Source organism: Helianthus annuus, chromosome 8, assembly GCF_002127325.2.
Source record: "Helianthus annuus cultivar XRQ/B chromosome 8, HanXRQr2.0-SUNRISE, whole genome shotgun sequence".
Lineage (NCBI taxonomy): Eukaryota > Viridiplantae > Streptophyta > Magnoliopsida > Asterales > Asteraceae > Helianthus > Helianthus annuus.
Genome location: NC_035440.2, coordinates 163,581,677 through 163,592,737, shown reverse-complemented (window position 1 = coordinate 163,592,737; position 11,061 = coordinate 163,581,677). Strand labels below are relative to the sequence as shown.

The 11,061-nt window shown below is 35.3% G+C and overlaps 1 protein-coding gene across 1 annotated transcript; it reads right to left on the bottom strand.

Moving 5' to 3' along the window:
• Positions 1-528: 528 nt before the first annotated feature.
• On the bottom strand, positions 529-3,916 carry LOC110929769 (alpha-copaene synthase-like). The gene is made up of 7 exons (XM_022172946.2): positions 3,609-3,916; positions 2,655-2,925; positions 2,204-2,579; positions 1,738-1,956; positions 1,476-1,614; positions 1,114-1,362; positions 529-979 (listed from the first exon to the last, which is right to left on the bottom strand). Exons 1-7 carry the CDS (start codon positions 3,738-3,740, stop codon positions 686-688), a joined length of 1,680 nt encoding a protein of 559 aa, XP_022028638.1. The 5' UTR covers positions 3,741-3,916; the 3' UTR covers positions 529-685.
• Between the last annotated feature and the right edge of the window lie 7,145 nt (positions 3,917-11,061).

Sequence of the window (11,061 nt, the reverse complement as noted above, 5' to 3'; positions counted from 1 at the left end):
ACAGCTGAGCTTGAGCCACTTGATTCTTGTCTGCCAATAATTCTTGCATCTTCTCCACAGAACATAATACTAAATAGTATATGGACCAAAACTTTAATAGTTCAATAGCTCTACAATTTATATCTATTAAAATTCGTGTTATAATAATTTTTATGTATTAAAATTTGTACTTTAGGTTAAACAAGCAAGCATACCTTGGCTCAGGCTCAACTTGTTTACAACCGAGTTGTTTACGAAGTGAACGATCCGAGCCAAGGTAGGCTCGGGCTCGGCTCGTTTACAAACCGAGCCGACTCAACTCGTTTACTGTAACGGGCTGAAATGTGATTGCCTTATGTGAATTGATATTAAAAGTAAATTCCGTCTAACGCGCCACACAAAGTGCCTCAAAAAACATAAGTACTTGCGGCAACGAACGGACATTCACACTATTATCTATTATGAAACAACGGGCAGGCATTCGCGCTATTATGAAAGTTGTTTTCTTATATCCCACATCACATTCTATAGACTTTGTAGAGAAACAAATGATTGCGGATATAAGGATTATTCATTATTACAAATTTGTAGGCATTGTTACATAAAGCAAGATGCACACCGGTAACCACTTATAACACACGCTAGATATTACAATCACTCATAACACACACAGGATATTACAACCACTTATAACACACACTAGATATTACATGGGGACCGAAACACAAAACAATAGTGTAATATATTCTTTAAGCGTCTTTTCTGGAAAAGTGAACCCATCATTGTACCTGTACGCCACGTCTGTCATTTGTGCGAGATTAACGATTGGAGTAAGTAGATCCATTGGGACTTCTGTTGGCTTTAGACACCCCTCGTTTATATCTTTCCATGAGTTTTCAACCATTTCTTTAACTGCCTGGACAGCCACAATTTCTGACACTCTAAAAGTCTTCATATATGCATCTACACTTGTGGCCGAAGGACCTCTTTCCCGCTCAAACTTCATACGATCATCAAGTGTTATTAGATTATATTACACTATATGATATTTTGTTGTCATGAGCAAGCTATATAACTGGTCCTACAAAATAACTTTCTTAGAAAAAGCTAGTATAAGTAGGGTGAATTTAGTACCTCAACACTCACGACATCATCTTCAATCCTTCCAATTAACTCTACAGCTATTAACATCTTTGGATCACTTTTGTACCAAGCTATGGATTCTTGGGTGACGATCTTACCCATACCGATCAAAGCAGACTTACAAAGAAGATCATGTGTAGAAGTATATAACCCAATCTTCATATACTCTTCAAATGATGGCACCTCTCCACTGAGTCTCCATTCAGCCTCTTGAAGGTAGCTTCTGGCCAAGTCTTGAAACTAGGTTCATAACATAAATGAACAAAGAATAATAATATAAGTATAACTTTGTTTACGGACCCTGCTTGTAAGTAAGAATTTATAGTAAAGGATAATGTACAATGGAATCATACAGCCTTTTTTGAAGCCTCAATGATATATGGTGTCCATTGGTGAGGTTGTGGTTTGTCAAATTCAGCATACTCATTGAGTACAAGTTCATAGAAAGGTCTCATATATTCCGGAAGTTGCGACATAGCACTAATGTCCCATCTAAAAAGACCGAAACAACATGCAGTTTAAGTGAGTGGATAGATCAACATATATATAAAATAACAACGTGAGATATGCACAAGTTAATACATCAACTCGATACACGAGTATAATAACGAATACCTATTTATTGCAGAGGTTAGAAGTCGGGCCTCCTCAATAGTAGAGTATGCATCATATGTGTCATCTAACACCAACACAAACAATATGATTTTCGTTGTTATTATCCGGGCTTGAGAGTAATAAGGCTCCAAGTATAATGCCAATATCCATGTATAAAGCTCAGGTACTCTATCTCTTACATAAGGCATTATCACTTGTAAGTTCTTGTCTTTCCACCACCTAAATCAAACCCATGTTACTGTCAGTGGCGGATCTAGAAAAAAAAACGTTAAGGGATAATGTTTCAAAAAAAGGGTAGCGAAATAAAAAAAAGGTCAAAGTTTTCCAAAATTTACACTACCACCCGGGTGTCAAGTGGTAGCGGGGGCTATATCCGCCCCTACCCCTATTTAAAGGCTATGTCCGCCCCTGTTACTGTTATCTATATAATTGGAAGCTATTATTTTTAATTTCTAGAATAACTTACTTTGAAATAGTTTGAAGTTCTTCCTTTTGTAGGAGTTGCAAGTAGTTGAAATGCACCTTTGCAAGCATTAGTAGCGAGTCATATCTCGAAAATTCTTCTTCAAATTGGATCAAATACCGCCTTGCTTCTACCATTGGATGCCCTCGATTATAAGGTCTCTCTAACACATGTTTCACTTTCTGTGCAAGTTTACCTTCAAGTGTTTTTTCTATGGTTTTAAGCTTAGTTATTGTGAATACATTAGCTTCATCTAAATTAGATTCTCCTCTTATTCTTAGTTGAGCACTCTCATAGAAACTTATCATACCCTTCACATCTGTAGCAATGTCTTCCTTGAAGTCACCCGTACTATAGTCTTTAAACTTGTTGAACACATCTGCATAACCACCAACAATAAATTATTTGAACATGATTAATATCCTTGTTTAACCATTTTTTATGAGTGACTTACCACAAGAAAATCTGTAACCAAAGATTCTAAAGACTTGAAAGTGAATAGATATTGTATAGAGATCTTCATCTTCATATCTTTGCAAGTTAAGCTCGTTGAAAAGTTTATCAAGTTGGCCATCAATATCTTTTGAGAAAAGATATGTCAAGCCAAGACGATACACATAATAGATCAAACTCAATTTCTCATTTGAGTCAATAGCAGGGTTTAATATCAATCTTCTCACTTGTTCTTTCGGTTGTTCCATAGCTTTACCATATGCTTCTAGTTGCTAGAAAATGAAACAATGCATTCTTAATTATAACAAATAGCACAACAACGTTTTGCAATTGTGAGTGTGCTAACATGATCTTGCGCTTCACAATAGGAATTTGATCGGCATCGGTTTGGTTCATTACTTATTCAGTACAATGCCAACGGTCGGTATATTTTAATTGAAAATAAAATGGGTTAAAAACGTGTATATATATATATATATATATTAAAAACATATTATTTATTTATTAGTATATAACTTTAAGTAATATATTACATTGCAATAATTCAGAAAGTACGCGTTGCAATACGTTGTAAAAATTAACCAAAAAATCTATTAATAATAGCAAAAGTATATTGAGAATTTATTTAGAAAAAGAAATTTAGAATATTAAACTTACACGTATATAGATCAACGGGTGGAACTACTATTCCCATATTTAATGTGTTATAACTTGGGTAAAGGTTGTGGTTATTACTCAAACTACTATTTCCTTTATTTTTTTTAAATTTATTTTTATCTCAAAATTATCAAATGGGAGGGCGGTGGTTGTCGTGATTTAATCCACGCGAACCGCCGTGATTTATTGGGGGGGGGGGGGTGTAAATCATGAATAATGGTCCTATATGGCAAATCCTGACCCAATTCATGCCCCATACCCTTTAGCCTTAGTGTGAGTAATCGATTCGAGCTCTTACCGAATTGTCAAGAGAAAATGATAGGAAGCGATCACCCCAAATAGAAGGAGGAAAGTGGACCGACGGACGCACCGGCTCAATGGTTCCTTGTGCGTTCGCTTGGAGGATGGTGTTAGCTTCAGGTGTGGCCATTTGTGCAATGAGAGTTGGTGTAAGATTCTCTAATCAGCGACTACTATTTATAGAAAGGGGAGCTCTTTTTTATGGATAAATGGAACATCAACTTCGATACTCAATAGTATCCATATCTAATAAATATTTGTATATGATATAGAGGATAGAGCTTTTTTTGTGGTAACACGCTTTAGCCATATATAATAAAATATTTGTAATATAATATATAACGAGTAACAAAAAGCAATGGAATCATGATATTCACGTGAGTACATGGAAATATGATTCTAGGTCAGTTTCTATGTTATTTCCTCTGTCACTGCATAAGATTGTGAAGAACCTTTGAAAAATTTTATTATTTGACTAACTCTTGAGCCACCCAAATAATAACATATTTGATTATTAGTCCAACAAAAAGTTCTTAATTTAAGAATTGCCACCCACCGTAATACGACGAGAATTCGATAGTTATATATATCATATTCAGTGGCGAAGCTTGAAAATTTCTATCGTAGGGTCGGAAGTCATCGGACAAAAAAAAATTTATCGCTTTGTTTCGTTGGAGAATACTCTAACCAATTAAGGAACATATCAAACCAAACATATTTAAATCTATGAAGATTGTTCTTTGGACCTCTAGGCTTAAACTCTTCAAGCATCATTTGATACACTCCTAATGATATGTAAGCTAGTTTTACTTGCTCCTTATATTAACCGGATATTTTCACATTCCGAGTCGCTTAGCGGGATCTCTTTCTAGACTAATAACATCCACTTCATTGATGTCAATCAGATTTTGAGGAATATCATGCTCTTGTTGAATGTTTTATAAAACCGGGGGTCGAAAATGTATATGCCTAAAAAATTCTATACGAAACATACATACATAACACTACTAAGAGAAAAATTCGAGGGGGACCCCCCTCGGGCCCCTTGAAAGCTGCGCCCCTGATCATATTAGATGAAAGTCAAATGTTTCTTACATGACCGTGAACCTGTGTGTAAAACATAGAAAAAAATAACTAAGTTGATCTCTGACCCGCGCGTTGCGACAGACTTATCAAACGGGGGGAAATAGACGCGTTGCGACAGTCTTGTCAAACGGGAAAAATAGATGAAAAAACATGGAACTCCACACGCACGTTGCGACGTGTTAAATCGGAAAAATGTTGGTGCATATTTGTGACAACAGCTTAGATTTGGACTTTGGATATCTTGTAATTAGTTAAACGATAAACAGTTAGCGGGTTTAGCTTTGTATTAGTTAGTTGTAATGTTTAGGCTAACCAAACCCACCAGATTGGGTGATGGGGGCGAATTGGGCTTACACCAATTCGCAGTCCATGAGGTTTAACCTAGCCCAAGTTGCAAACCTTGTGTTATATAAACAAGGTTAGGCTTTAGGGTTTAGGGGAATCAGCCAAAAATAGAGTGTGTGAGAATTTCGTGAGAGCTTTAGTAGCTTGGACGAATTTGAGTATTGGTTAGGGTTTTGATTGATTGTAATTCGTGAGATTGAAAGTAATTTCTGTTTCTACTCATTCTGTGATATTCTGATCAAGAGGATTCCGCACTCTTGATTGGATTAACAATTCTGTGAAAGATCCATACATCAAGGGGACCTATAATTGGTATCAGAGCATTAGGCTCTTGAAGGCTCGGTTCAGAATTGTTGGCTGCTGAAACAGGAAGTTTTTGAAACCTGAAAAATTAGGGTTTCGAAATTTTTGTGTGTTTGATAAAAGTTTTCGAAATTTTTTGGCTGTTTTGATCTTCTGGTTTGTTTGATTGCTGATCTGCATGTTTTCAGGACAGTTTCTGGTTGATTGGTTGAAGAATTTTGGCTGGAAAGGCTTGAAGATTCGAAGATTTTCTTCGTGTTCTTCACGTTCTTCGTTCTGTTCTTCACTGTTTTTTTCGAAAATCACTGATATTTTGTTGTTTTGATTCTGCAGGAAAGTGTTGATAGAATCTGTAAAATCTCAGAAATTTAAAAAGAATTGAATTTCCATATTACTGGCTGGCGAATTTAACAAATTCGCAGATAGGACCAGCATAATTAACTTATCAGCGAATTTGGGGCTAAATATCTCGGTGTTCGGTGAAGTTAAATCCAAAGGCGACTTTGGTAACCTGTGATTGTCCACAACGAAATTATCACGGTTTCAGCAACTTTACCAGTCATCGTAATAGCGAAATTGACCAGCGAATTTAAAATAACCAGCGAAATTAACCTGTTTAGCGAAATAACCAGCGAAGTTGAACAATAAACTGACAAGCGAAATTAATCTGACTGCCCAGTGAAATTAGTAGAGAATTTAACAAGTGGTGGAATTTTAGTTGGCAAGCGTCGATAAAAATTCACTGTTTTGCAAGTAGAATTTGATCCGTAGGTCGTTTAACTAAACCGTCTGCACCGTTTAACTCTGGAAAATTCCGAATTCGGTTTATGACATTATATATCACTGGATTCATTTTTTCGAGACGATTCTAATGGTGTAATTTGGTAATCACTGTTTTCGGAGATATTTTGTACGGTTTACCAGTCTGTTGCGTTAAAATGTCGAACATGACGAATTTGAATGCACCTAAGATGATGAAGGTGGAGAATTATCTTACATGGAAGGACAGGTTCCAATCCTTCATTGAATATCAGGATGCACGCATGTGGATCTGTATTGTAGATGGGTACACAAACCTAACACACGATTTTGAGGGCAGACCACGTAGAACAGACTATGTGAACATGCAAGAGGATGATAAAAGGATGTATAAGGCGGAAAAGAGAGCCTTAGCTGCTATCAAGATGTCCTTACCTGATGGCATCAAGCATACCTTTAATAAGTACACTAATTCAAAGGATATGTGGGATGCATTACAAAAGCGATATCAGGGAAATGAGAGTGCCACTTGATGGAGAGGGTGAAACCTGAGCTTTAGAGTGGTTAATTATCATGTTTTATGTGTATTTGATGTGTCTATTTGCTTGGAATGAAGTAACTATGAGATTTTGGTGATTTGTAGGTAAAACACGTAAATCGGTGCATTTACGATGGTTAAAGATGAAGTTGTGAGCTTCGGATGGGATATTGCAGCTCGAGTATGAATATTGAAGTTTGTTCGGGTGATATGAAGGCTCACGAGTGGAAGGAGTATGCACGAACAAAGTTCAGGGACCATTCGGTACTTAATTGGAAGTTGCTTTGTGCCTTAATATGCACAGAAACACTATACCATAGGTCACAGTGTACACCGTGACCCACAATTCAAGACATCTGTTCATCAGCAATACTACACTATGACCCCCAGCATACACCGTGACCCACGGTTGGGAACTGTGGCCCCCAGTTCAGAACCTCTGTTAGCGCAGACAAGAATAGACAATCGGGCTTTGTTTGTTTATAAATCAAAACATTATCATCAATTGGGCCTACATATTCGGTTGATAAGGGGGCCACGTAAAAGAGGGCGGTGATTTCATAAGAGAGAGCCGACATACAAGGTCTTTAAAAGTCAACAATCACATCTAATATCATCATCATAGTGGCGGCTGACTTGGGGGTTTTCGAGGGGCCATAAGTGAGGACTGGAGTGGTTGACTTTTTTCCATAACATAATCGTCTATCACGGCAGTCGAGAAGGAGATCTACAAGGTTAACAACATCATCACTTTTGAGGGGGACATCATAATACATCATCAACAGTGACGGCAGGATATAACATTATCAAGACTTGATTTATATTAACTTTGTTATCATTCTTTATATTATATTATGAGGATGATGATGATTTTAATTAATATCCAAGCCTGCAAAGATCAACCAACCGATATGAGCGGCTAATCTCTTAGTGGCTTCCTCCGGATGGAGGGTTTTTGTAAGTTAGACAATTTTATGTGTTTGTGACAATCGTTTAACTCGGTGATCTAAGCATTCGATGCTTTTCACCTTTGATTTGATTTATTGGTTGTAAACAATTGCATTTATTTAATGAGAACAAAAGCTACGTCATTAACCAATCTTAGAGAATTTTCAACTGAAAATTTCACTAAGTATTGATTTCAAACAATTTTAACAAACAACACACATGAGACCAACTCTCATTTATCTACCAACCGGCAACAATTCAAAAGTTTTAAAAATGTCCAGTTTTAGTCCTTTAACTTTCAAAACTTTGTCAACTTCGACCATTATCAAGATGCGATTGTTTTCCGGCTTTCAATCAGGTTTTAGGTATATACATTCAAGTTCCAACATGGGACCATCAAAAATAAGATAGAAGAAAAATCTTTTTGGCTTTTATAAAGTTTATATTAAAACACACCTAAAATCTTTTTGGTATTTTCAAATTTTCAAATGTAAAGGCGAAAAGCAATAAATAAATATATGTAGACAATCTTTTTATGAATTTCGAGGATAAGCGAATCATATCATTGTATGGTATGCACTTGTTGTTCGATTAGTCAGTATTTTAATAAGCATCCTATAAAAATTATCGGTATTATAATCCACTTAAACTCAACAATCAAATGTAATCATAGCTTGGTGATACATTATGGTATGATTTATACTTACCGACTGGTTTTCATCTACTCATGACACATTCCTGTATTAAGGTATGCACGAGAGTTTATCTTATTGGTGAGTATACTGTTTATCAATTGTTTGACGTATAAGATGTTAGCATCATGTGAGGGACTAGCCTAGTTGTTTTGTTAAGACTTCATGACATATTCTCTGTATATCTGATTTCTCCCAATGCTAATATAAGAATTTTCATTCTTGTTTTTCAATCTCATTTAGGGAACATAATTTCTTAGTACATTCTTGGCTGAATTCTTCCCAACTCATTTGCATGGCGATGTCTTTTCCATTGGTATGTAGTATATTGTTCTAATAACGTAGTGCTTTTGATTGAACCCACGGCAATATGAATTGAAATACGCATGTGTCTATGACATATTCCATTGGAATTAACAACTCGTGTACCTATAAAGCTCCTATATTGACATCAATGATTGGAGGGTTATAATACATGTTTAACTTCTAAGTACACTTCTTGTACTGACCTTTCTTTTTCCCAACTTCTTTATCTATAAATTTAGTCACAAATAACAGAAAAATTTTCTCTAGTTTATTCTCTGGTTCTCTGGGTTAGTCCTTGGTTGAGTGGTATCCATAATATTGGCTACTTCGAGGATTATTCTCTGATTTGATTCCTAGTTTAACTGTACTTTTGCGCTTCCCAGTGTTCGGACGTAACACCCCAAAAAAATGTCTAATGTGAAAATAAGTAAAAATGTAACACCCCATAATTTATAAGAAAGGATACCTTAATGTTTAAAGGTTTATTATATGATTAGTTAAGATTATCTTATTAAAAAAATATATAAAGAAAGTTTATATAACTTGGAAAGAAAAGTCATTAAGTGACAACTAAACCTAACTTGAGGGTAGAATGTGTTAATTGAGAAATTAACTTAATAAAATCAAAAAAACCCAGTACTGGTGTGGGTGTGGGTATCACGACTAGAGGGTGAAAACAGGGGGAAACCCTAGCTTGATCGATTAACATAAAATTCAGCAAGATTAAGGTGGATTCTGGCCCTAATTCGAATGCATGTAATCAAATCTCAATCATCTAAGAGTCTCCTACATAGAGTAAGTCAGATTTTATGATTTGATTCTAGTTAGTGAATGTAGGTTTTGATCAAATTTGTGAATAAGTATGAAATTAAGCTTATATATGCATTAGAATTGTCATTTAGAAGATATTCTATGTCTGAATTCGTTTGTGATGAAGGTTTGAAGTAAAACCTATTTAACCTAGTAGTATGGTAATCTTGAAATTCAATAAATTGAGTTGTTGTGATAGATGAATGTATGAATACTAAGATAATTGATGAATTACTATGTTGTAGAATGATTTGTTTTGTGATTTAGTTTGATAAAAAGAGTTGTGAACCCTACTAGAGAAATTATGCATAAACACTTGTACTTAATGCTGAAGTTGATGTACGCACGCCAAGTGTTCGATTAAATGCTTGAATAATTGATTCGTGTAAACTAGGCGAATTGGGATGTTTTGCTTTAAGTGTAGAATATAGAATTGATCGTTGTAAAAAGGGTGTGTGTGGAATGCGAAATTAATATGAATACGAAAGCCATGTAAATAGACGACATGATCTAAGTAAGAATGGGATTGTGTGTAGGAAACAAGGAAGAAGGAGGAAGCTCCGGTTCGCAACAAAAAAATCGCAAGAACGAGGTAAGTTCAATTACTTACAAGTTTATGTAATGTTAATAGTTGTATAGTTATCATTACAAATCCATGTTTATTGTTAGTCTTATAATCCGTTAGATTCTAGTTAAAATTTATAGAAGGTATGTTCTTAATGGAAATTTTAGTCAAGAATAAGATTTCTTATTGATTCGTATTGAACGGGTCAATTGGAATAGAATGAGAATGTTCACGATTTGGTTTATGAGAATGATTCGTTATGAACAGGTTGATTAGTATGGAATAAGTATGAAATAGAATGATAGCATGTCGAACCGTATCTCAATGGGTCGACCGCTTAAAAGAATGAATGTTAGAAGAATGGAATGATAATGTTGGTAGAATTTTAAGTTGTATTATGTAAAGTTATTGACAAGTTTTCTTAGTTGTAACAATAGGTAAATCTCAAGCTTAAGTGCTTTGGACTCTTTCTCGGATCGAACACGCACCATGTCAACCACATATGCGCTTCCGGTTTAAGTCGCTCGCTTGAAATGGGTCAAAATGTTTTTGTAATGTAATGTTAAACTAAGTTAGGATGTTTGTAGTAACTTAGGTATTTTCCTTAAAACTTATTTTGGGCGGTATCGCCTAAATACTTGTAATGAATTTTTGTATGGTTGTATTTCTCGTCTTTTCAAAAGATGTCCTTGTGCTTTGTTTTTGAATGAAATTTGGTTAAAACAGGGAATCGTTTATAGTACAAACGGGTCATGCCCAAATTTTCTTTATTAAGTGGAAAAGATATATGTCATGTTGTAGTCTTTCGAATGTACAAAATAGTGGGCGTTACAAGTTGGTATCAGAGCCTAGTTTGAGGGATTCGAACACGATAGAGTGCTCGGACTCAAACTGAAAGCTCGTGTGAATGGGTGTGTTCGCTCCGGGACGCAAGAAAGGTAAACTTTTCAAGAGAATTTCCTAGCAAATGTTGTTATGAACTAGTGATGTTATAGGAAGATTAGAAATAAGTAAAAATGTAACTATGTTGTTGAAAAGTGCAATTAGAATTCTCAGGGATGGGCTAGATTGAATCCGTATTCGAAAATGGTTTTAAACG

Excerpts from the sequence above, each read along its gene's own strand:
- LOC110929769 (XM_022172946.2), bottom strand. The coding sequence starts at position 3,740 with ATGGCCACACCTGAAGCTAACACCATCCTCCAAGCGAACGCACAAGGA. Across the intron at positions 2,580-2,654 it reads TGGTTACAGATTTTCTTGTG|ATGTGTTCAACAAGTTTAAA; the intron begins GTAAGTCACTCA and ends GTGGTTATGCAG. Across the intron at positions 1,957-2,203 it reads GAACTTCAAACTATTTCAAA|GTGGTGGAAAGACAAGAACT; the intron begins GTAAGTTATTCT and ends GGTTTGATTTAG.